Source organism: Eupeodes corollae, chromosome 3 (assembly GCF_945859685.1).
Source record: "Eupeodes corollae chromosome 3, idEupCoro1.1, whole genome shotgun sequence".
Taxonomy (NCBI): Eukaryota; Metazoa; Arthropoda; class Insecta; order Diptera; family Syrphidae; genus Eupeodes; species Eupeodes corollae.
Window position 1 is genome coordinate 12,559,181 of NC_079149.1, and position 27,435 is coordinate 12,586,615.

Sequence of the window (27,435 nt, forward strand, 5' to 3'; positions counted from 1 at the left end):
TTTCATTTTTGACTTGTATTTCCAATAAAAAATCATGGAAAAGATTCTTAAAATTCAAAAACAAACTTAAACTAATAATTTAAAAAAAAACGCAAACTAATTCATAAGTTAACATAGAAAATTATAAAAAAAAATAATAATAAAAACATTTAAGTACTATTATTACAACACATTTCCGCGCTTTCATCTGCCGTTGAATTTAAAGTTGGAGTTGGTGTAATCGAACCCTCCCTTCCGACTTCATTCTCCTCCAACACTGCCATGCAAATATCTCTCACCTCACCATTCACAATCTCATCTATAATCAATTCCAGAACTTCTTCTTCTTCGACATAAAAATTACTCCAAATATTATCCTCTTCAAACATCTCCTGGAAGATTATCTCTCCCACATGATCCCGTTTTCCCCGATGTCCATAGACCGAATATAATTGACTTTTTTCTGGTTGATTCTTATCCATGGCCAGGTTTTTTCTCACTTCTTTGTAAATAAATTCTTGCATGCATTTTAGACGATCGGGCGGATTGAAGAAGGCCAAGGAACTATGGAAATTATTTGGATCGGCTGAGGTTAGAATTGGTTTGTATTCGGTTAGATATTCTTTGCAGATATCTAAAATTATTCTCTCGTAAATGTTTGTTATATTCTCGTCCAGCACTGAGGGTGGTTTCTTTCCAAGGTCATCTTTTGTATCTATGGAATGATATTTCATGATTAAGAACGGTAATTCTTGAGTTTTAGAGTGAGAGAAGAAACTTACCTATATTAAGAATCTCACAATATAACTCCTTGGTGCGTCGAAAGGTGATATCTTTGATTCGTTCTTCGGATGGGAATATTGTTGTCATAGGACTGCCATGGGCAGGAGGTACATATGGAGGCGGTGGCTTGTTCGGTATCTCCCGGACGTACATATAAGGCACAGCGTGTTCAAATTGCTTTAACTACAAATAAAAAGTCACAAAATTCAAACAAGAACGCGTTTAAAGTGTTTTCGGAAACAAAGGAACTTACCTCATTTTCAAGCATAGCTTGATGACGACGTCGTAGTTCAACTTCGCTTATAATGTCCGGCATCAGGGCATTATCGTTCTGTTGTTGATTTAGATTTCTCTTGCTGTCATCGTCACGAGGTGGACTAAGTGCCTTTTCAGGACTAAGCGCCTTCTCAAAAGTTGCATCTAAGTCCTTGAGACTTACATCGAGGTTTATTAGACGTTTCTCAAAATCGGAAGCATTCTCCGACGCTGACGCTGAAACTGACTGTGACTTGGATGGAGATTCACCAAATTGCTGGTGCTCCTCTTCCTCGGCAGTTGTTTCGAATTTCGGCAAAGATAAATCATCAATATTGGTTTCTTCGCCTTCCGTGAAGTCGGATTCGTAAAATGCATTCGTAAGTGGTTCAGACTCAATATCGACCTGAAATGGAGGCGTTTTAATACTCATTATTACGCTCGAGCGTATTTGATTTGAATTCGAATTTGAATTGGAACTGACTGAATCTTCAAATGCAGATGAGTACGATTCGTGGTGGTGTTGGTGGTTCTTGCTATGAACATCTTCTTCTACTTCTTGTTTTTCTTCTTCTTGATCTGAGATTTGATTTATTGGATTTTGATTTGAAATTGGATCTGTTGAATGTTTTGAATTTGTACTATTGTCATCAATGGATTTAATACTTCTTAAAGTGGTTTCATCGGGTGGATAAGTTAATGATTCTGTTCGAAGGGGGGAATCTTCTTTGTCTTCTTGCTTTGCTTGGCTTGGGTTATTCGTTGTCCAATCGTGACCATTCGTTCGGAGTTGAGCTTCAATGTCACTGACTTGGTTTGAAGCGAAAATAATAGAACTATTATTGTAGGTACTGTTCAAGAGGGATTTCAGTATTGAGACTGTGGCACATTCTTCAGAAGATGATTTTGCTGGTTTAGGTGCAGTGCTTCGAATAACCTCATAATTTCTTGAGGTTTCTGTAAGGATTTTACTACTTTCTGTTTGTGTTTTTGGTGAACTTTTATTTTCACTCGGGTTTTCTTCGATTTTGACTTCGAAATCCGAGGGCAGCGAATCATATTTCATTGAAGAACTTGGAAGGGAGGAGGCGTTTGTTAAAGTTTGACTTTTAATTGAACTAGAATTAGTTGTTTTTAGACTCTCAATTGGAGTTTTAAGATTTGATACATTTTCTATGATTTCACGCACGTTTTCTGATGAGTTCTTGGAAATATTTGAAATTAATTCCGATACACTTTGAGAAGTGGAATTTATCTGATGACTCGCAGTTCTGATAATTTCTGATGAACTACTTTTAGGCAAGTTCATTTGAGTGCTATCACTTTCCATTGTTTTTATCCTGCCACTGGAACTCGACTTGTTTGTTCCAATTTCAGAACTTAGTTGAGCATTTTTTGAGATGTCAAAAACACTAATTTCTTGAGCACTACCTTTAGTAAAATCTGATAAAGAATGGGATGTACTTTTGGCCGAACTGTTTGAGTTTGCTAAGTCTCCGATACTTTCAATAGTTTTTGATGTATTTCCAAGCGTATTTGAGTCATTTCGCGTCAAGACAGAGTCACTCTTTATTTGAGAAGTTTTTCTATGACTTCCTTCTGTTTCGATTTCTTTAGAGATGCCACCTCTCTCGTTGCTTCTGGATAACGACCCGCTGCTCTTTGCGTCGACTATGTCATCATCTGTTTTTGATTTTGAATTGGAATCAATTTTAGGCAGACTTTCGGTCTTGGATTTATCGCTGCTGTCCTTTGTTGGATCGGTTTCTGTGACTCTAAGATCACTTGGATCGTTCTTAGAACTCAAGACATAGTTAATGGAAATTCCCGAAACACTTGGACTTTGACTAAATTTCGATTTGGAATTCGCATCTGACGAGAGTTTCTGAAGTCCTTCTTTCGATAGAGTTGACTCTTCGACTTCTGGAAAACTTCCTAATCTGTTGTTTTGACCATTCGCATTATGACGCTCTCCGGATAAGGATTTGGATTGCTTAGCAGACGACGAAGAAGAACAAGAATTACGACTTGTTGTTGTTTTCCTTCTCAAACTGGAATCATCAGATAGACCATCTTGACTAGATGTCGATGGCATGGCTAATCTCCCTCCCTCCTCCTCCTCAGCTGCACTCGGACTATAGTTGCCATGCATCATCACATCCTCCTCTTCACAAGATTGACCGTCCGAACTGAAATTCAAATTCAATTGTGGTATTTCCATGCTGTGATTTATAGATGGCTGTGGGGTAGTACTGATAATTGACGCTTGGCTCAGGAATACTTGCATTTGGTTGGCATTCTCTCCGAAATCATGCAACACCGCCAATTTGGCGTCTTCGTAGAGTTGTTCCACATCGGCTTTGCACAATTTGTATCGCTTATTGGGTTGGAATTTCTCGATTCGTTGACTTGTTAGGCGACGCCAGAGCTTATTTAATTTTGTGCCACTTGTACGAACAAATTCTCCCCCAGAACCCACTCTCACACCAGCATCTGTACTCCCACCATCGGCTCCGGAAATGCTACTCAACTCTCGCAGACTTCGATCGATGTCCTTGAGCTTCTTTTCCATTTTGGTTTGGTTGGGATTTCTCTCCTGGACAGCGACAATATCATTTTGTTGCTGGTGCTGTTGTTGTTGCTGCTGCTGGACATGTACATTATTATAGTCGAGTAAAACTCTTTCAAGCTGAAGAACTTCGGCCTCCTCCTGATCTAAACGACGATGCCATTCCATCAGTCGTTCTACATGCTCTCGCCTCCGGCGCAGATCCTCTTCCCGTTTCTGCAACAATTGCTCCAAACTACGACTCGTCTCTAATTCGTAGCCTCTCACAATGGCCGACGAGGAGGACTTCGATCGAGCACTACTGTGATTGTGGTGTTGTTGTTGTTGATGACGATGATGCTGCTGCTGCTGTTTTTGTTGTGAGGTCGATGATACCTGGAGTCCTGAACGACGCTGTTGCAACAAACTCACATCCGAGAAGGGACGAATTTCTGGGATTCGTAGTTTGTTGTCGTCTCGCTGAACTTTCGCTCGCTGCAGCAGTCTGTGAATAGAAAGAAGAAAGGAAATGAACTAAACAACAAAATCAAGGTTCCAGTCCATATTACAGTTGACGACGATGAAGACGTCCGCCGCCCTCTATTTTTTTTGTTCGTCTTCTTTCTCAACTCACTAATACGCGTGCTGTAATTCTAAAAATACGCAAAATACCGTACACAAGACACAAGAAAAGGAGAAGGAGGAGGCACAAGTTTTATTTACGCGAGTGCCTTTGCTGCTGCCGCTACCGTCTCACCCCACCTCATCGAATACGGGACGGGAATACACACATCCAAATGGATGAAAAATACGCGAGGGTGGCCCTGTCCGGAATTTTGGAGCTTTCCTTATTTTTGAGTTCTTCACAATTTCTCTTTTAGAATTTGATTCTACTCTCCTCAGATCAACCACGAGGGATACACTGATCGACTAATGTTGGCCGTCTTCGTCGGTCTGGATTGTGCACCACCCGACGATGGGCGCGATAAGACTATTTACAAAAATATAAAAAAGAAAAAACCTAATACATCGTAGTGAAGAGTAGAAATTCTCTAGATTAGATTAATTGGTGCGTCCGTCGCGTAGTCGTCGTTGTTGTTGCAGTCGTTGAATTAGAAGTCGACACGGCTTGCGCTTGGCACGGCAGCCGATGACAAATGAGAATACCTACAACAACACAAAAAAAGCTACGCCAGTTCTACTGCCAGAACCATGCCGATCTATGGATCTAAGTTGTTCTGTTATTAGCTTTTAGCTGTCTTGTTTACATTTTATCGAGAGATCGCACTAAAAATTAAAAAATTCAATTGAAAAATTGAGTCACACGCGCACGCCTTATACTAACTAACTACGACGACGACGATGAGAAGAGAAGCGTATTCATCGTCGTAGTCGAAGTCGAGTCGTTCATCGTTTATGAATGGAAGAGCGATCTCGCGATCTTGGACACAGAGGATCACTATTAATAGAATTCATCATCTTTGTGGCGGATTTCCTATGTGAGCTCACATTTGCACAATCGAACTGACATAGCTATAACAGGGGGTAGAAGTAGAAGCAGAAGGAGCGGCGGTATCGGCAGCGGCGGCGACGTGCGCTGATGATATTTATGATATTTCTAGGTTCGCCTGCCTCTGCCACTGCCGCTGTCTGCTGCCCAACGCCAACCAAACATCGAAGGAGTTTTCCTACACCCTCTTGTGAGTGAAATTACTTTTGGCAGCTGCTCTGGTTTTGTTGGATCTTGGGATCAAGTGCCACCAAAGGCAGAAGCAGTACTCTCTACCTCTCTCTCTGTGTTGTTATTTAAATTTATAACTTATAAGTTAGTACATCAGAACCCTCAAGAACTCATATAGCATTGCGCGCACATTCAATTTGTTTGCTTTATGTTCTTATGTGGTTTATTAGTAGACTAAGAAATATAAAAGTACTTTCACGCCAGACAATCGAACAGGAGCACTTAAAGCAGGGCAAAGACCTACAACACGCATCTTTTATTATTAAATATATATTTTTATGTTTGTACAAACGCTGCGATGATGCAGTGACACATAAATAACAAAAATATATGGCGCCAATGTCTTGAGGGATTTAGATTTGGATTTGTTGTTATGTAAGACACACTAAAAGCTAAGATATGAGTTTTAATTAGTTGCCTTTTTTTTGTTTTTTTTTTTTGTTGTCCGACGACGACTGTGTATTTATTTATATTTTATTATTGTTTATCTTATGATTAAAAATATAATTTTATGTCACAATTTTTACAGCCTGTGATTTCTTTATACGAAAAGAGAGAAAGGTAATTAAATTGTTAAGAATTCGATAAAAATGTAGTTAGCTTTAAGTAGTAACAACAATTAATAAATTATTTGCAAAGCTTGAGCAGCAATTTTAAGCGAAAAGAAAAAGAAATAAAAATAATTTTTCAATGGAATTTACAATGTCAACATAATAAAAGATAAACAAATTGTTGTTGTTTTATTTTGTTTTTTTTTTTTTAATCCAACAAACACAAGTCATGTAGGTATTTATGTGCATAAGTCTTTAAACAGCAGCTTTTATTGTAAACAAACATTCTTGAATCGTTGGGTACCTACAACCTACATAGCTAAAGTAAAAAATTTAATTTCTACGTCATGAATTGATGGAGATTTTCATCAGCGTTCATTCGATTTTATTTTTGTACTTAAGAAACGGTTGGAGAATTGCTTGTACCAAAATTACTTGTTTTGAATTTTAAAAAATAGCTAATTTTATGAGAAAATATGATTTTAATATGAAGGCATATGGAACCAAATTTTCTGTATAGAAATTAATTTAATTAAATTATTATAAATCAGTCACATTGGTTCAACCAAGGCAAGACGGTTGACGTCCGTTGGGTCACAGCACAGGACATAGTTACATGTGTAAGGGAAATAAAACAGCAGGCAAATTTGCCCAAAATGTATCGCTACTTCACTGCTTGCTCCGAGGCAGGCCCGGATTAAAGAAATGGGGGCCCATAGCTATTTCAAACTTGAGGCCCCCTAAAAAGATATAAAACCCAAGCAAGCAAAACCTTCATAACCCAGAGCGTCCTAAACCCCAAGCGACCCAACCCAATAACGCAAGGCGTCCTAAGCCCCAAGCGAGACAACCCAATAACCCGGGGAGTCCACGCTCTCAGAGACGATGCGCCGAGGAGTTGACGCATTTAAAATCCAAGAAGCTATCCCCAAGTGCTTAAAGATGATAATCTTTCATCCAACATCGAAGAACGGTACATAGTTATTATTCTTTTAAGGACTGAAAAAGATCTTTCTGCTTCACAATTAGCTATAGGAATTGTTACGAATATTCTAAGGGCTATATGAACATATGGAAAAACGTCAATCATTTGTATTTCAACGATCCAGTAAAGTATTTTAAATGGTGAAATAAATTCACTTTTCTTTTTGAACTTGAAAAGTAAACACTTGTGGCTGCGACGCAAATGCTCGGCATACCCTTTGGGGAAGTTCTGAGATCAACGAAAGAGGTGAGTCACTTTTTGATTTTATTATTGAAAATAATATGACCATTTGTAACAGAGGCAATACTCCCATTTTCGTCTTTCCGAGCTTGAAAAATTATGATGGATGGAGAATTGGAGAGTTTCCGCTTTGAATTCGTTTTCGGATCACAAGTGGATTCTTTTTCAAATTAATTTCGAGTCGAAAAACCCTCCGCCTTATAGAAATCCCAAAAGAACTAACTGGACGAAAAACAGTCAAATTGCTAATTCCAAACTAAGCAACTTACCGAATCTCACTGAATCGATAGGAGACCTTGAATCAAAGGTGAAACATTTGAAACTTCTATAAGTAAAGCTTTTAGAGTCTCTTGCCCAGTTAAATATAGCCGTAAAACCCTTCCTTTTTGATGGAATGAAGAACTGTCTAGTCTTAGGAAAATGACGAGGACAATTTTCAATATCTGCCACAAACATAAGTTTTACCAACCGTATAAAGACTTTCTTAAAATTTACAAGCAAGCCGTGTCATCAGCCAAAAGACAAGGCTGGAGAGAATACTGTCAATCAATCGAAGACACGAAGAACTCCGCAAGACTCAGCAAAGTTTTATCGAAGGAACAATGTAATCCTTCATTTCTAAAAAATCCTGATGAAACCTGGACAGCCTCTACAGCCGAATCTCTTGAGCTACTGATGAAGACGCACTTTCCGGGTTGCGAGAGTGGTAACCCCCAGTCGCTTGAAACCACAGAGCTAAACGTAGCTCATGTGGAGCAAGTCAATTCCGTTGTAACCAGAGAAAATATTTTGTGGGCCATCAATACTTTTTCTCCATATAAATCCCCAGGCATGGATGGCATACTGCCAGTTATGCTTCAAAAGTTGCATGATGTGGCAGATCCATGGCTGGAACAAATTTTCAAAGGATGCCTCCTTCTCAAACATGTGCCCACGTCGTGGATAAAGGTCAAAGTAGTTTTTATCCCGAAAGTGGGTAGGCGAGGTCCCGAATCCGCGAAGGATTTCACACCAATAAGCTTAACATCTTTTGTGCTTAAAACCTTGGAGCGCCTTCTTGATTACCATATTAGAGAAATCCTAGTTGGACGCCCTCTCGAAAGCTCTCAGCATGCTTATCTTAAGAGCAAATCTACGGAGACTGCTCTCCATGAGGTAGTGCGTACTGTAGAACAAACAATCTATTATAAAGAATTTACTCTTGCCACCTTCCTAGACATAGAAGGTGCTTTTAACAACGTCCTTACCGAATACATAGAAGAATCGCTCGTTAAGTTCGGTGTAGAAGACTTCATTCGAGAATGGATTATTTCCATGCTCAGTGGTAGGAAGATTAGAGCCACTCTAGGCAATACAATCGCAACAAAACACGGGAGCAGGGGAACACCCCAGGCTGCTGTCCTTTCGGACAGCGGATGATGATTTGGTGATATTGGTATCAGGAAAGTACACCTCTGTGGTTAATGAAATCACGGAGTCAGCTTTGGAGAAAGTTAGGAGCTGGGCCACGAGTTGTGGAGTAGGAGTTAACTAAAGTAAAACTGAACTGTTGCTCTTTACCACCAAAACTAAAGTACCGCCCTCACGCTACCTCGAATCAATGGACAAATCCTATCATTGTCTTTAAGTGCAAAATATTTGGGAGTTATACTCGACCCTAAACTAAACTGGAAACTAAATATTGAAGTACTGGTTAAGAAGGCCTGTGTTGCCTTCTACGCCTGCAGCAAAACTTTCGGCAAAAAGTGGGGACTTCAGTCGAAGATGATTTTATGGACGTACACAGCCGTAGTACGTCCAATCTTAACATATGAGTCGATTGTGTGGTGGCCTGCTCTTAGCAAAGCCTATAATATTGATAAGCTAAAGAAGGTTCAGAGAACAGCTTGCGTGGGCACCACAGGCGCCATGCGTACTTGCCCAACGAACGCCTTAAACGTTATTTTGGATCTTCTACCAATCGATATTTTTATTAAATACATAGTTTCCTGCAGCGCTATTAGGCTGAAGGAATCAAACAGCTGGTTGTCAAAACCTTATGGTCACAGCAACACTACGAAATTGATTCCCTCATATATTATTTCGGTAGACACTGACTATTGCACTCCTACTTTGAACCTTAGTAAGGGTTTTAAGGTTATTTTCCCATCGAGAGAAGATTGGGAGGATGACATCGCGTCGATAGGGTTCGACACAACCATCTTTACTGACGGCTCAAAGATGGAGTGCGGAGTTGGTTCTGGGATCTTTTCTGAGTCCCTAAATGTAGCTAAATCCTTTAGGCTTCCTGACTTTGCTAGCGTTTTTTAGACCGAACTGCTGGCAATAAGGGAGACATGTAACATACTTTAACAAAGCCCAAACCAAAACCGAAATGCGGCTATCTTTACAGACAGTCAGGCAGCTGTAAAAGACATTAACTCGGCCACATCCTCATCTAAATTGGTCCAGCAATGTCGCGATGAGCTTGCGAGCCTGAATATTAACCTCGGTGTCACCCTGATCTGGGTTCCGGGCCATAGTGGTATCGTGGGAAATGAACGGGCTGACGAGCTAGCCAGGTAAGGATCGGCCCTTCATAGCTCACTTGCGGAAATGGTTAACATTCCTCTTGGTGCTATGAAGGGTAAAATCTTTTCTATATACCAAACTGAATCAAAACCCTAGTTCACACAGGCGCCACTTTAAGTAAAGTAAGTAAGAATCATCTGCATAAAGAATTCACAGGGAATATTTTTGATTATAGATGTAATTATTAATAAAAAAAAGAGGCTGGGATGCGACCCACACTGATAACTTCCCATCCCGTCTGTCGATTTGTCTTGCTTCAAAGTTTGTCTATATGTACTCGTACCAATTTTTATCAAATTTGCGTATTATTTTTTTTAGATTTTTTTTTAATGAAAAAACAGACTGTTGGATTTTTATATACAAATTACTGAATATTGAAAACAATATTTTCCGTGAAATAAAATAAGTTTGAAGCCAATTTTTTTAATTTTTGAAAAGCTATTTGCGCCGAAAGTAAATTTTTACCAAGTTTTAGTAGGTATTGTTATTTTTTAGAGTTTTATTTTTTGTAAAAAAACTGTCTATTCGAATTTTTTAAAAATTTTACCAAATGTTGAAAACAATATTTCTTATAAGATAAAATTAGTTTGAAGCCAATATTTAAAATTTTTGAAGAGATATTTGAGTCGAAAATCAATTTTTACGAACTTTTTTTTTTCGGTTTTTAATTTTTTGTACAAAAACTGTCGAATCGATTTTTTTCAAACTTTAACTGAATGTTGACAACAAGATGTTTTGAAAGATAAAAGTAAATTAAAGCCAATATCTCAAAGTTTTGAAAAGATATTTGAGTTGAAAATCAATTTTTACCAACTTTTATACATTTTTTTCTAGGTTTTTATTTTTTGTAAAAAAAACTGTCAATTAGATTTTTCTCAACATTTGTCTTATGTTGAAAACAATATTTTTTATAAGAAAAAATTAGTTTAAACCTATTATTTCAAAGCTTTTAAAAGAAATTTGAGTCGAAAATCATTTTTTACGAACTTTTGTTAATTTTTTTTTCGGTTTTTAATTTTTTGTACAAAAACTGTCAAATCGATTTTTTTCAAACTTTAACTGAATGTTGACAACAAGATGTTTTGAAAGATAAAAGTAAATTAAAGCCAATAGCTCAAAGTTTTGAAAAGATATTTGAGTCGAAAATCAATTTTTACCAACTTTTATACATTTTTTTTAGGTTTTTATTTTTTGTAAAAAAAACTGTCAATTAGATTTTTCTCAAAATTTTATCAGATGTCAAAAACATTATTCGTCGTTGCACAAAACTGTTTTAGAGATGAAATTATATTTCAGTCGTAAAATTTTGGAGGTTACACATTTTTTTTTTAGTTTTTTTGATTTATAAAAAAACCGTTATATTTATTTTTTTCAAAAAATATACCTGCTTTGTATCACGTTACAATATATTATATAAAATTTAATTCAAGTCTCTAGCGTTTTTGGTTCGTAAGATATTTAGGGTTAACCAAAATTTTAACCTTTTTTTCAAACTGCTATGGTAAAAAAACCACCCACGCAATTTTCTTGAGAGCCCTTTCTGCATCTTTCTGCCTTATTGTCTGTATAACAAAATTTATTTGAAGCCGATATCTCTTCTGGTTCTTGAGCTATGGACGACGAAAAAAACGTCGCGAACGTACGGACGTACGGACGTACAAACGTACGTACACACGCACGCACAGACATCTTTCTAAAAATCTTTTATTTCGAGAAATGTCAAAATTTTCAATTTGACAAATCGGACGCATTACAATAACTTCCTATGGGAAGTTAATAAAAAGAAGGGGACCCAAATGGCTACCCTTAGGTACGCCTGAACTACATTTAATAAAACTCGATAAGAATTATCAATAATGGCGTTTTGAAATCTACCAACGAAATATGATGATATCCAATTCAAAAATAAAGATTGGAATCCAAATTTTTATAGTTTACGCAAAAGGATGGAGTTATTTCCTGAGTCAAAAGCCTTACTAAAATATGTGTAAATTGCATCTCCTTGAATCTTTTTTTAATGGATGGATATTCCTATAAATTTCTACGGTACTAAGAATAAACTTTCCCCAAAAACACGGATATTCCTTCATTTTCTAAACCAAAATGTGGACGACAAAACTATTTTTATTTAATTTAATTTAAATATCGTAATTACTTAACAACAGTAAGACAAAGGCTGAGCCAAGATAATAAAATAAAATTACTTTAATTAATAAAACTATCAGAAGATACAAAAATTCAATGATTATTAAAAATGTTCATATTGAAATGAAGTACCCGTGGAATGAGGGTTAGTGTGTTGGGCTGTCATACGAGGGGTTTTGGGTTCGATTCCTGCCTGTGCCACCTAAAAGTTTTATTCACAGGTACTGCCTTTGGCGAGGAATTGACAAGAGTAGTTCTTGTCATGAAAAAGTGCTTTCTAAAATTAGCCGTTCGGATTCGGCATATAAAAAGTAGGTCCCCTCCATCCCTGCTGTAAAGTGTATCAAAGCTTAACCGAATTTACAAAAAATTGACGTCCCAATGTAAAACGTGAGGAAGGGGGTATAATTAGCTTATGAGATCTGTTGTGGTTGGTGTGCGATAAGTATGTTGGAAAGCAAAATCAAACTACGAAGCTCTACATATTTTTCGAAAGGCATGTCTAGTAAGTGCGATATTCTATCAGATCTACGTAATCCAAAAACATAACGAGCGATTGAGTTGAAAGCTCCATTAAGTTTTTGCCCACTCGTGAAACTGCAGTTACAATAGATTTCACAACCATAAAACAGGATAAGAATTAACAAGGTTTAAGCGAGAAGCAAACGCGTTTTTAATGGAGTGAAAGATTTTGTAATCCATAATGTACGAAGTATTCCATAGACCTTACCAACGAGTCCATTTTAAAGATCAGCCCAAGCCAAAAGACGAATATAACACGACAAGATTTTTTGCTGTAACCACATATTCGATTGGAGCCTCAGAACAATCGGTAGAAAGATTTTTTAATAATTACAAGACATTTAGATTTTTTTCGGTTCAAAGTCTGTTGACAAAGACCAATTTGCCACTCTCTTCAGGTCTTCATTGACACAGAAATCTCCATGTTCGATAAGGTCAAGTGGACAGCTAAACGTCATCAGTATACAAGTGAGAGCTGCAAAGAACTAATGAAGATGGAAGTTCTTTTACATAAGCAGAAAACAAGAGAGGACCCAGTATGGAACCTTGTGGTACACCAGTAGCATTCGGCAACAAACTTGACAGCGTGTCACAAACTTGCACCGCTTGCTTCCTATCAGTTAGATAAGACAAAATAAAGTTAGTTGCATACAAAATTAAAATTTTGAATTACCTCCTACACAGATTGACATGATTGACGAAATCGAAAGCCTTCGAAAAATGAAACAAAACAAGAAACATAACCTCGTCTTTATCTAATGCTTTTCTAATGTCATCAGTAACGTTTAAAAGTGCGGTAACACAGGTGTGTTTCTTCTGAAATCCAGATTGATAAAAGCTGAGCAGTGAATTAGCTGAGAAATCGTGCTAGAAATAGAGAGAGATGGAAGGAACTGGTTGTCGCCCGATGCTCCAGGAGGAGTTAAAGTGCTGCTACTAACAGCCGGAAACGAAGAATAAGTTAGTTAGTAGATAGAAAGAAGTTAATTTGCTTTTGAAGGATCCTTTAAAAAACTTTCGACAAAAAATAAATAAAGAACTGAGCTGGTTTCAATCATATCTGCAGAGGCGTACGCAAAGAACTAAGGTGGAAGAAGCTGTATCCGAATCGATTAATGTTAATTTAGGTGTTCCGCAAGGGTCGGTGTTGGGAACATTATTATTTATAATTTATGTTAATGAAATGCCTAGGGTTGTTAGATATTCATTTTTAAAACTGTTTGCCGATGATGGTCTATTATATTTTGTTGGTAAAAGCATTGAAGAATGTATTGAAAAGGTTAATTTTGATTTAATGGAGCTAAACAAATGGTTTCATATGAATAAATTAAGCTTAAACGTGGGAAAAACAAAATGTATGTATATTAATGGAGAATCAGAGACTGAAATTAAAATTGATAACCAGGTGTTAGAAGTTGTAGAAAATATAAAATATCTTGGAATTATGTTTGATAATAAGTTGGAATTTAATACACACATTGACTATATATCAAAGAAAATTGGAAAAAAGATTGGTTTCTTTTCAAGAATTAGAAAAAGAATGTCGACTTTATGTGCAATAAATGTGTATAATACAATAATTAAGCCCCATTTTGAATACTGCTCGACCATAATTTATCTTGGTAATATAACGATGATAGATAGATTGCAAAAATTACAAAATAAAGCAATGAGGATAATTTTAAAATGCCATTGGTTAACACCAATTGCAAGTATGTTAAGTATGTTAAAATGGCTTAGTATAAATCAGAGAACCATTATGAATGTGTTAGTCTATGTTTTTAAAATGAAAAATGGAATGCTTCCCAGTTACTTGTGTGATAAAATCAATTATGTTAGTAATGTACATAGTCATAATGTAAGAAATAGATCAGATTTTCGTCTTCCACATTTTAGAACTCGATCAGCACAAAATATGCTTACACATAATGGCCTTAAATTGTTTAACGGGCTTCCAAATGATTTGAAAACAGAAACAAATTTGAAAATATTTAAGAAAAAAGTTGTACACTTTGTAAGAAATAGATATGCATATGTATAAGTTTAATTTTATTATTTATTATTAATAGTAAGTTGTAAATAGCTAAAATATTGCTAAATAAACAAATCAAATCAAATCAAATCAAATCAAATCAAAAATGGCAATACCGAAATAGGTCTTTTAAAAAGCCTTTCCAAAATTTTTCAAAAACGTTTAGCGTCACCTTAAGTAAGTCAAGGACCTCTTTTTATTCTTCGCGATTGTCTCTTTCAACTCTTCTATTACTTATCCTCATAATTTAAGATATACTCGTCTGTCCTTAATTGCTCAAATGAACCTCTTACTCAAATGCCACGGAATATTAATATATCCCTCCAATCATCAAACTCCTCTGAGTTTTTAAGTTAGATGAAGTTGTTTTTGTAGAATAAATAAATCTTGAAAGATGTAACAAAAGTTTTTTGTGAACAAGAACTACAAAAATTAATCCCTTCTTCAATTCCTTTTACAAATAATGAAACTGAAGTGTGTTTAAAAGACCTTTATGGGAATTTTATTGCAATTATCCAAAAAAATGTTCAATCTTGGGATAAGGAAGTTTTTTACTTTTACTTACTTTTTGATTTCCTCCCTCTCCTTTTCCATTTTCAAAAGAATTCCTCTTTGTTTCTTCTTCACGGCAGATATCTGCAAAATCAAACCCTTCGACTTGTACCGTTCCTTCTGCACCTCTAACCAAGCTATTTGACCCTTAGTCCGATCGATTAACGCTTTCTCTCGCATTTTAAGCAAAGCCGCCAAATGTTCCGACTTATTCGTTTCATTTTGAATAAGTTTTTCATACTAAAAAATAGATACAAATATTAATACAAAAATACCCTTGTTTTTCAAAACCTTATAACTTACCATTCCAATGCTTGAGTAATTAACTGTGGATTCCGATAAACTCCTATTCATGGACAGAACAGATATCTCCATATCCGACTTGTTGAATATTCGAACAAATTCACTGTCCATTGAGGAGTTATTTATGAAATTCGGTGAGGAGCGGGCTTGAGATTCCGAGGAGACTTTATAACTTGGCGGTGGTGGACCGGCTGATAATAATTCCATTGGTTCATATTCTCCACGCGTAGTGTTTATATGACTCTTGATATATTCCTCATGCTGCGATGTCGCCGTCTCCTCTTCCTCCTGTTCCAATGAATCCAAGGAATACTGATTTCCTGACATGTTCTCCTTCTGCGGTGAGTCCTCGATGGCTTCTTCGTGAATAGTTTGAGTTTGAGTTGAATTTTGTGCTTTTTCCTCAGATGACGACACAATGAATGTTTGTGTTCCCAGAGTAAGTGGCGATTTTATCGACGAACGTCGGGAATGAGAGTTTTTTAATGAATCTTGTTCTTCTTCTGGAACTTCTTCATTTGAAGAAGAAGCCGAAGAAGATGATTTCTGGGTATGTATTTCACTTGATGATTGTTTCGGGGATTCCTGAACCTCATGGATACTACTGCCCGATTGAGTAGTTCCATGGGCTTCCCTGATGGATGCTGATTTCTGATCACCGGCATTTGATGACTCCTCAAAATCTGACACATATTCCGGCAGTTCCACCCGATTGGTTGTCAAAACGGAGGAACCCTTCTTTTCTGGACTGAATATTTGCGATTTCACCAAAGTTGTCTTCAATTGCTGATTGACTTCGATAACTTGCGACAAACTGCGATTGAAGTCGTCCAGAAGTTGGCTGAAGTCCACACTGGCATCTGATCTATTCGTTATGGAATCTGATTTCCCACTTCTACTCCGCTGGGATGAATAGTTTTCAAAGTCATCTCCTCGTCCCAAAGTAATGTTGCTCATCATTGATTTCGACTTGATGTGCAAATTTGAAATGTTGTCCATCGAGAGTGGACTCAGTGCTTCTGGTTGGTGATTTTTCGATCTTCCATTGAAATTCTTCTTCTTTTCTGGGCTCGAGAATATCGAACTGGAGACTGTTGTGGCATCATCGTCGACAATTTCCTCCTGCTCCTGCGGCTCCCCTTTATGATTGCTGATTGTGTGATTCGATGCTGGAAGCTTTATTGAGATTGAACTGAAATTCGATGTGACTTCGGAGAAACTTTTTGAAAGCCTTGGAGTGCCAATGTTTTCCTTATTCGATGATGACTTCTCGAGGGATCTATCATTTTCGATATCAATGATCCGCCGTTTGACATTGTTGCTCCTGCTGGCTTTTTGATAGGAGACAGGGGTTTCTGTGGCTGTTTTCTTTGCCACTCGCTGCTCCATGGATGAGGAGGAAGACGACGCCACAGCTGGAGGATTTGCTATGGCTTCAAGCTTCTTACGAACTGCCATAATGAAATTATAGGGATACGCTTGAACTAGAGTTGGCTTCAACCAGTATGGAAGGTCTGCATTTTTCTTCACGCCTTTTGAAGATCCTAAGGCGGTGCTGTCAGCTTGGACTGATTTTTCACGTACCGATGTCCTTGATCGCAATTTAGCTTCAGGAACTTGCAAATCTAACTCTGGAGAGCTTCTTCTCTTTAAACTTCTGGCCCCATACAAACTGGATTCCGATAACTTTTGACCCTCTGAATTCTTGAAGCTGCTTATTGATGATGTCTGTTGGCGGGCACTCTCCCCACTCGAGAGCCTCGTACTTGAAGGTTGTCCTAAGGTTTGAGGTGTTATGGCATTTGATAGAAGTTTTTCTCCATCGGCCACTAGTCTGGACGTCGGAAGTCCTGATATCTGGGGAGTGTGGATATCTGCAATAAGATTCTCTTTGTCCATCTGTATGTCTTTTATAGCACTGAAAGAGTGATCTTTGAATTCAGGCTTCCTTAGAAGCCCAATCTTTTTGCAGTTCTCGACCAAAGGACTTGGATCTTGGCGGTTATCTTTTCCAGGCGACTTCACCGACTTACCAAGTCTAGTTTTGTCTGCCCATGCTTCTATTCTGGAGGTTTTAACAGGTATTTCTGTGTCATTGGGAACATCACTCCTTACCACATCGTACTCCTCATGGCTACGACGCGATGATGCTGGTGGTTTCAATACCCTCTCTGGCCAGGCTTCGATTGCCTTGGTCGTCAAAGGAACATCCATTTCCTTATTCAACCTGTTTCTTATGTCTTCCTGTCTTGGACGAGGCACCGCCAACGTCGGCGGTGGTTTATCTTCTGTTGTGCCGCCGCCGCCGGCTTTCTTTTTGGCTATCTTCACATTCTTATCCACAATCTTACGAGTATTCTGCCTGAGGTTCTCCAAGCGCTTCTTGATCTCATCTTTATCGATTGCTTGCTTCGAAAGTGGACCTTGCATTACCATTTGCAATGATCTCCGCTTCTTCTTCTGTTCCTGCATATAACGCTGAGCTTCCTCCGAACTATAGGCCTTCTGCCGTAGTTTCGGCGGACTGCTTTTATCTTCTACATGCGCTGATTTACAACGTGCCGTTGCTTGAGATTCTTGTCTGGGTTGAATTTTTCGAGCGGTAGGACGTCGTAAATTCGTATCAGTCTTGCTTCTCTGGATGGTATTCGCTGGTGGCTGTTTTGGTGGGGAATTTTTTGCCGCAACTCCAACAGCAACAACTTTTGGCGGAGATGTTTCTCCTTCAATTGGTTTCTTGGGCTTTGTTGGGGTCTTTGTGATTTCATTGAGCATTTCTTGGATTTCTTTGACTTCTCTATCACGATCAAGTCGTTTCTTTTGGAATTCCCCAACTTCAGCCGAAGCTATGACAGTCTTTTCAGTTTCATTCACATCATCTCCTCGATTAGATTTTGTCGTAGTCATTGATGGATTGTAAACTAGTTTAGCTGTTTGGGTTTGCATCTTTCTGGGACTATGACTTCGTATTGCGGCTGCCGCTGCAACAGTTGACGCACCTGAAACAAAAATAACAAACCCCAAAATAGAGATTATAGTGAAATTATGTTAGATTTGTTTGATGTTTGTTTTTGTTTATGGAAAGTTCAACTATTCTATATGGCACCTATAAGTGGAGCACATTTTCAAAATAAAAAAAAGAAACAACTTTTCCTGATTTGGCAAAAGCGATACAATTTCTGTAAATGGTTGGGGTATGTTTTGGTTTTTCCAGAATGTAACACCACACTCCAATTTGGTGGTATACCATGAAAAGTATGTTTTGCGAATGAATTAAACAATTTTTTGTTCCTGAAGCAGGATGGTCAAAGAGTTACGTTTTAGTTTTGCGGCCGCGGTGGCGCGCAATTTATGTAATAAAAACCATGAACACACAAGTGTTTTGGGATTTGTAGTTTGTTTGGGAATGAGTTTGTTTTTATTTTAAACTTACAAGAATGTCTATGCAATTGAATAACATACACAATCGGGTATAGAATTTGTAATCAATAAATCTGTCTGGCGCCATTCAAGTGTAATTGATTTTTGATACCAAACAAAATATTGGGAGCTTTTTTATAAATTGATATGAAAAACATAGTTTTTTTTTCAATGCGCATTAGAATTCAAAACTATCGAGTAACATTTGAGTTACGTATTTCTGAGCTTTGAGCCTAAAAAAGGGAAGACAATTTTACTAACTGATTTTCTTAATACAAAAATTGAAGATTTCTGTTTTAAAGATAAACAACTTAACATTTGTTTGCTTGCAGCTTACAATTATAAGTTGATAAATATAAGACCAATTAAAAATAAAAAGGTTTCACCTTGGAATGAGGGATATTAAGCCTAAAACACTTGTACATCTTTTTAGTAGTGTATTAAATATTTGTAAAACATCAAAAGCCCTACCCTTTTCAAAAAAAAAATATTTGTTGTTTTTAACTTTCATTTTTTTCATCCATTTAATCTTGAGTTTTTTTTCTGTTTCATAATCAAAATAATACTTTATTTAAGGATTAAAATAAAAAAATAAATTAGGTGGCGCAACAGTCCGTAGAGAACCAGGGCCTAGTGACTTACAACTCTCAAATATTCCTGTGTGCGAGTACTATTGTCAGTGATGGAGGGGACCTACTTTTTAAGTCGAATCCGAACGGCTAATTCGAGAAAGCACTTTTTCATGACAAGAATTACTCTTGGAGAATTTGTCAATTAATCGCAAGAGTCAGTACCCATGAATAAAACATTAGGTGGCACAGGCAGGGATCGAACCCAAGACCTCTCGCATCACAGTCCAACACACTTTTTTTTTAAATTAATTTTTATTCATTATTTCTTAAACCTAGACAAAAATTCATACAACTAGCCTACAACCTACTTACTGGTCCCATACGGACACTCTAAGTTAAACAATAATACTTCATGGTAATGCCTTTCGGCCCTAAGATCTATTTAAAATTTATTAGAAAATTAGAAAAACAACTAATATCAATATCCTTTTTTATTTTTACTTAAAACTACTTATAAAAGGTCCTTAATATGACTATTCTACTTAAAACTAAACCCTAAAACTATAACACAAGTATTTAAGCCGGCCAAGGCTTAAAACCCCATCCCGACTACCTACTATCAAGTGCCGATTGAAGCCACCAAAACTAGTTCTCCTGCTTCACCCTATTAGTTCGGTCCCGTTCGGATACAGCCCTACTCAACCGAAAGACTCTGCTCCGCCTTGTGCCATGACGTCCCGATTGTACAGGAACTGCCGATCTGTCCTGTATCAGACCGCATTTACCTAAAAAGAGGAATGCCTCTGGTGAAATAAAGCCGCTCAAGCGTGCACTTTCAAAATACTCGTCGTTCGGATAGAACGCCCCGAAGATTCAGCTTTTCGATATAAGCCGGTACAGCATCAAACACTGCCGCTCAAACACCTGAAACTTCTCCATTCTGGGAGGACGATGGCGTTTGTATAAAATAAAATAAATACAAAATAAATTGGGTGGCGCGACAGTCCGTTGAGAACCATGGCCTAGTGACTTACAACTCTCAACCATTCCTGTGCGAGTAGTGTTGTCAGGAATGGAGGGGACCTACAGTTTATATGCCGACTCCGAACGGCTAATTTTGAGAAAACACTTTTTCATGACAATAGTTACTCTTGGAGAATTTGTCAATTCCTCACAAGAGGCAGTACCCCTGAAAAGACTTTAGATGGCATAGGCAGGGATCGAACCCAAGACCTCTAGCATGACAGTCCAACGCACTTACCATCATGCCACGGGTAAAAAATCTTTAGGTTTACGACTTTTCAAATTTAAATCTGTAAGGGGAGATTTAAGAGCTTAATTATCTCGAGGGTGTTGTCCATGTACAAATGTTGAACTGAATTTTTAATCGTCACAAATATGAGCTTGATTCATTTAATAACCCAGGAGTTTCACTTTCAACATCTGCCGACGATCAAATAAATTTGAGCCGCATGTTTGTACATTGATCCGAAATATGAAAAGGAAAGAATAAACTACAACTATGGTAGAAAACTATCACAATTTTTATAAAAATCATACGTTTTAAATGTCCGTTAATAGGCATTATTCTTATAACAACATTTACTCTTTTACTAGTGGAAAAAATATCATCCTTTTTTTAATATTAAGCTAAATTATTTTTAGCTAGAAAATCGCAAAAGAAAACCCTTTATTTTGTATGGTGCCATTTATTTTTCGATGTGAGTGAATAGAGCGATCGCAAAAAGATGTAAATGACCCTCTTAAGTTATCTCGTAACATTATGGTTAAAGTACATAACTAATTCGGTTCGATCATATCAAGCAGACTCATTAGAAGGAAGCTTAATGTTGCAAATCGACTAAGAAAATACCGTCGCATACAATTTGCTAAGAAGCATCTGAACAAAAACAAGGAAAAAGAGTATTTTGGAGTGATAAAACAAGAATAAACGATATTAGCTCCGGTGGTAAGACACTTGTTTGTCACCCTTAGCTCCGGTGGTAAGACACTTGTTTGTCACAGTGAAGCATTGAGAGGGAAGTATGGCAGTGCATGAAGTGAGTTAAATGGTGAGGACTGATGCCAGAATAGATACATAAGTTCTCGTAAATGTATATACTGAGTGATACCATGTGAGCATATTTCTTTAAATTGATTCCCTTTAACTAGAAATTAATGCATGAGAATGACCCCAAACATGTATCAAATCTTAACCCATCTACAAAGTAGATGTTAAATGATAGTTGAAAGTTTACAAATTATGTACGAAGTTTCTTCAAAGAGTCATAGTCAAACAACAAAGTGCTAATTTGGTAATACTTTGATTTTGAAATGCTTAGAATTCTGAATAATCAAATTGATATCCAGATATTAATTTATGACTTGAAATAAGAAATAAATTATAAGTTCGAAATTCAAAAACTAAACTAAATTCGAAGAAAAATTGATAGATGTACTATTTCTTTGTCCATAGCTGTATAAGAATAAAAATAAAAAACTCAATTTCGAAAATAAATTTAAGAGAAAAAAGTTGTAAACAAAGGCAAGTTTTGTATTGCTTTTTTGTTTAGAATAAACGCATACTGAAGGGGATATTACTATGCAGAAACACAGTGTAAGCATTAGGAGGGTTTACAATGGTTTTGAATTTCTAAATATTGCAATGCCTGGGAAAGACAGAGTATGGTAAGGGATTCCAAATTCGCATAGTACGAAGAAAGAACGAATTTCTGTACTTAACAGTACGACCGAAGTTGAACTGGTGGGTATTCTGATGAAAATTCCTAGAAGAGCAAGTATAACGTTTAAATTTTTTAAGAGGAGGAATGCAGCTGGCTATTTCTCTAGAGCATACAACCTTAAAAAAACGGTAAATAATGGTGAGACAAGAAACTTTACGACGGTGTTCAAGCGACGTAAATGAACTAATGATGATATTATCACAAATCAATTTAAATGATCTACGTTCTATACTATCCAAAAGGCTTAAGTAAGTTGCAGGAACACCAGCCCAGAGATGGAAGTTATGCTTAAGCTTCGGTCGTATGTAAATAAGTCTTGCAGTATTGTCAGATCAGATGGAGAGAGAAACCCAAACACCTTTCGGAATTTTTGATTTTCGATCTCTCCACCAGAGCGAACTCAAACGAACGTATTTTCCGAAGTGTTCTTTATTTTGACTACGATTAAAAACATTGCCACGCAAAAAAAGAATTTGCATGGCAATAAAGTTATTCGGCCATATCATAGATCCTGTCATCGTCGTGAAAGAGAGTCATAGCCCACCTAATAACTTTAGACTTGATACTAGCGGAACCTTTTTCCACGTTATCCAAATTTCATGAGGAATATTTTTTATTATTCATAAATCAAATTTTTGTCATACGGAGCCACTGATAAGGGTGAATTAAGTTTAGAAAAACATCCTTCATAGATTTATTCCCAAGATATGAATATTTTTTAATGTATAAGGTTTAGCTCTACCTCCTGTGTAATCATTTTACAATTCATACTTTTTGATCGTAGTGATTTTTTGTATAATAAGCACACACTCAAGGGGATATTACTACCCTTATTGTGTGAGTACTAGGAAGAGGAGACAGGGTTTAAAAGGAGATGTCGGTGCACATTGGTTTTGAATTCCTGAATATTGCAAGGACTAAGAAAGACAGTGTGGTAAGCATTCCACATTCGCGTAGTGCAGCTAAAGAACGAATCTCTGTATTTGACAGTACGGCCGAAGTTGGGCTTGAGGATATACTGATGAGCATTCCTAAAAGCGCGAGTATTACGGTTGAACTATTTAGGGGGAGGAATGCAACTGGCTATTTCACTAGAGCATAAGCCGTTAAAATAAAGGTAAAAAAGGGTCAAAGGGTTCAAGAGAAGTAAATGAACTTATAAAAAATGAGAAAGAGTGTTGGAGATAGAACACATCCCTGCTGCACACCAGCATTTATTTTATGGTTTTCAGACTTGAATCCATCCAATACTTCTTGTATTAAAAGATCCTAAAGGTAATTACTAATGCAATGAAGCAGGGATTCATGCAAACCGAAAGCATGTTTTTTCGATAAGAGAGCCGGATTCCAAACCCTATCAAATGCTTTGAAATATCAAGTGCAATAATCTTACTTTCTCCAAAGCGATGTAAAGATTTGCTCCAATGTTCGGTGAGATGAACCATGAGATCACAAGTGGACCTATTGCTTTGAAAGCCGTACTGCCCGCCATTAAGAAGCTTTCGATCTTCAAGATATTTCTTGAGCTGATAATCAATCAGCGTTTCCATGACCTTGGAAAGAAGGGACGTAAGTGCAATCGGTCGGTAATTAGAGGGTGAGGAAGATTCGCCTTTTTTGGGGATGGCCTGGACAAATGCAGTTTTCCATCTTTTCGGAACGAAGCCTGAGGAGTAGATGAAAAAGCTTACGCAGTGGTTTTGCCAGCGTGTTTAGATAGATTGGTCCCATAGAATCACTAACTCGCTCAAGTACAAGCGGAGTCATAACACTCACTGGCAGCATAGAATTGGCGGCGAACTGCCTAGCAAAGAGATTAGCTTTTTCTAAAGAGCTAAAAAAAGGAGTGCCATTGATACGAGCGTAGGAACCGATAAGGAGGAAGAATTCCTCATGTTTTTTACAAATGACCAAACATTTTTACTGCCTTTGGGACATTGCAGTATTTTTTGCCGTAAATTTTGGTCATGTAAAAATTTGGTCCGTCGAATATGGGCGTTGCAGGCCTTCCTGGCTTGTTTGAACTTTTTCCGGCTTTCCTCAGTACGGTTGGCTTTATAGCAACGGAAACTAACCTCTTTGGCCCTAATAACCTCTTTACAGCTCGCATCAAACCAAGCGTTTTCTTGGGTCTGATACATTTAACCCTGTTTGGTATAAAAGTTCTCATTCCCAGGAGAATTAAATTTGTGATCATATCAGCGCTGGCGCCAACGTCACTATCGAGGAAGCATAGTGACCAGTTAAAGATCCTGAAGTAATTAATTAGGCCGTCCCAGTTGGCTTTCTCGTATTGCCAAACGGTTCTCTTAGGAGCTCTTTCTTTAACTGAACAGTTTTGACACGATGAATTTGCTGATATAACACAATGGTCAGATGTGCCTAGAGGAGATAGAACACTAACAGTGTACTTATCAGGATCAGAGGTAAGAAACAAGTCAAGAGTTTTTTCTGCTCGACCTTCCACGTTCGATATTTGGGTGGCCTCGTTGACCAGCTGAGTTAGGTGGTTCAACTCAGCGAAGATTTCAGCACACACTCTATCGGGCGTTGTCTGGCCTGAATGTTGAAGCCATAAAGAATTGTGTACATTAAAATCGCCCGTAACAACGATATCAGTGCGAGGGTAGGACGAAACATTTCTTTGGATAGAATCAGACAAAGCATCAAATTAACGAGAAGTTGATACTCTGTCTAAATTAGGGCTTCGATAAAGGAAGCAGTAGTGAATGATTTGCTTATTTGCGGAGAATTTAAAAATTGTGGTAAGAGCTGATAAGCAACACCATTCCTAATGTATATGGCGAGGCCATGGTGGGAAAAGAATAAAGGCACTAAGCTATACCCATGAATACAAAATTCAGCAGGATCGGAATCCTCACCTACTTTACTGATTTGTCCAGTCATTGCAAAATAAAAAATTTCTAAAACCAATACAGATAGAGATGAGAAATAAAATTCACTAAATTGAAACATAGAATAATTATCAATTCCTTTCACTGACGAGAACCGATCCGACCCTGTGATGCAAAACAGTAAATTCAATTCAAATAATCTGCTAAAAAACAGATAAGCATCAATTGGTTTTCTATAAAAAAAGGCATACCTAAATAACTTCTAGAATTCAACTCTCAATTTGTAACAACTGCAAAACACCCATCTGTAGAGACAATCAAAATAAAATGAGTGCCAAATAGGAAAAGTGCACTCCATGTATGGGAAGGGTTCTAGGGTTCACGTAAAATCTCCCTTATCATATGATCTGTGGGAAATTTTTACTACAAATTGGAAACAAAAACTATCATAAGACTTGTTTTTAGATTTCTGCAAAGCAAACCATGTTGAATATGCTCTTAGCAGAGTTTGATCATAGCTGTACGATTTTTGTAAGAAAACACTTGAGAAATAAAAATGAAAATAAAATGTGGCGAATTTTATCATATTCCGAAACTTTTACAAATTGCGAAAAATCTCAAACAATTTTGCATTACGAACGGATTTGGTGATTTGTTCGAGATTTGTTAGTGTACCCTTAAAATGGAATTTTTGGAAGGGCTTAATTAATATTTATTATCTGCAAAGGGCCAACCACCGATATTGATATTAATTGTATTTACTTTTTCTTTTATAAGAAAAAAAGAGAAGTTAGCCGCGCTTAGCTCCTGACTCTATAAGCGCCCTTCAAGGTAGCTCAGATGAATGCTAAGCTAAAAAAAGAAATATTTAAATTTTTATTCATAGCTCAATTCTCTGCTGTAAACTTAAAAAGAAAAACTCCATATAACTCTAGAAGTAACTTAAACATTGACACAGGAATCAAGAGTAAAAAAGAGATACTACTCTCCACGAACTCCAGATTCTATTAAGAATATTATTGTTAGGATGGGAGCTATGAAGCTTCTGTGTTGCTATCCGTAGTTACAATTTTCTCCAACGGGCCTGTGATAATGCCAAAAAATGCTAAGCAACCAATTTGTCACTCACAATTTATACTTTTACAAACATTTTGTACGTGACATTGTATTACGAGTATGAAGAATAAAAACAATAAAATTAAGAGGCATCTGTTTGCCAGATGAAAATAAATACCTATATACCTACATACAATCTACAATGCACATTTTATATGCATCCATTATTTCAAAAATAAATTGCCGGTTATTTGAAAACCAAGATCAGATTTTCTTTCTACCTGAGGGGCTACTAAAGGCAAATAGCCAGCCACCCCTTTTTCGAGAGCACAATAAAACGAAGACCTAAAAATTTTAGTTATTTTTCAAGTAAACAAAAAGTAATTTAAATTTTTATCACGTACTATCGTTTTATTTTTTCCCATAAATGCACGAACTGTAAAACTATTAAAATAAAGAATTTGTAAACAAAACAAAAATTAATGTAAAACAACGTAAAAGTTATTCATTTTTTCTTAATTATTATAATTTTTTGAGCGGTATACGTTCAGGTTTTCAATTTGCATTTTTAAGAAAAAAGAAAACAAAATTTTGCTTTGATCAGCAAAATGCATAATTTTTCTTGATTTCAACTTAAAGTTATAAATAAACAGAAATTGTTTTCAGGTTCTCAAAAGAACAAACAAAAAAACAGAGCTGACAAAGCAGGAAGACTAAAGGCAGCAGAAGTCTCTCAGCACTCAGCCTCGACTCGGATTCGAGTTTCGAGACCGAGTATAAGTAAAAAAAGACAACAAAACTATAAATTCCAAAGACTTAAAAAGAAATTCAGGATTAGAGTACTCGAAAAGATGCACTTTATTTATTTTTAAGTAAAATTAACAGAGACAAAACTAAGATAATAGATATTTAGTTACCTGAACTTAATTTTGGAATAATTCTTCTTGCTGATGGAGGAAATTCATTTTCATTTAAATTTTCATCTTCATGGTTATTGCAATTTCGGATTTTAGTAGCTGCGGCTGTGGTGATGGCAATGGGAGGAATTATTGATGTGCTGGCGCTGGAGGAGCTGGCGGCTTTCTTCCAAGACGCTGGTGGTTTTATCATTTTCTCAGAAGACATTTTATTTTACATATTTAATATATGTAAATAAAATAATCCATAAAAAGAGAATGTTTTAAAAACAAAATAAGAATTTATTTAAATTAAAACAAAATTTAAAAAAACTTGTGTGAGTACACAAAACAAGCAACGGATATTAATTGGAATGCAAAATAAAAAATTTGTTCGGATTTCGCTGAGTGACAAAACGTCAAGCAATTTTGAATCTGCAACAACTTGTCAAACCGGCTGTTGATTGAGGAAGTGAGATAGACTGAGGAATAATTTGTACGGAAATTCCTAGCAACATGGTTTTGTTTTCGTAAAATGCGAATGAGTAAGGGAGAAAGGAAGATGTAAGCAGCTGCTCGGTGTTTCGGGGATAAAGTTGAGAAACAAGCTAGTTTTTAGTGGATACACATGAGGTTGCAAACACATGAGAAATAGTTCAAGTACAGTAAAAACAAATTCTTTGAG

General features: G+C 36.8%; 1 protein-coding gene across 2 annotated transcripts; it reads right to left on the bottom strand.

Annotated features, from left to right (window-relative positions):
• Nucleotides 1-27,116, bottom strand: LOC129951649 (uncharacterized). Of its 2 annotated transcripts, XM_056063897.1 has the most exons (7): nt 26,772-27,116; nt 15,208-18,206; nt 14,918-15,144; nt 1,502-4,070; nt 1,016-1,423; nt 762-945; nt 1-694 (listed from the first exon to the last, which is right to left on the bottom strand). In XM_056063897.1, exons 1-7 carry the CDS (start codon nt 26,977-26,979, stop codon nt 150-152), a joined length of 7,140 nt encoding a protein of 2,379 aa, XP_055919872.1. In that variant the 5' UTR covers nt 26,980-27,116; the 3' UTR covers nt 1-149. The 2 variants fall into 2 exon arrangements, with proteins under 2 accessions (XP_055919872.1, XP_055919870.1); XM_056063895.1 differs by having other exon boundaries at nt 1,016-4,070.
• Nucleotides 27,117-27,435: the final 319 nt, after the last annotated feature.

Bases quoted from the DNA above. Each gene is read 5' to 3' on its own strand.
- LOC129951649 (XM_056063895.1), bottom strand. From the start codon at position 26,979: ATGTCTTCTGAGAAAATGATAAAACCACCAGCGTCTTGGAAGAAAGCC. The intron at 15,145-15,207 runs GTAAGTTATAAG...TCTATTTTTTAG, and splicing joins ATTACTCAAGCATTGGAATG to TATGAAAAACTTATTCAAAA. The intron at 4,071-14,917 runs GTAAGTAAAAGT...TTCTATTCACAG, and splicing joins GAGAGGGAGGAAATCAAAAA to ACTGCTGCAGCGAGCGAAAG.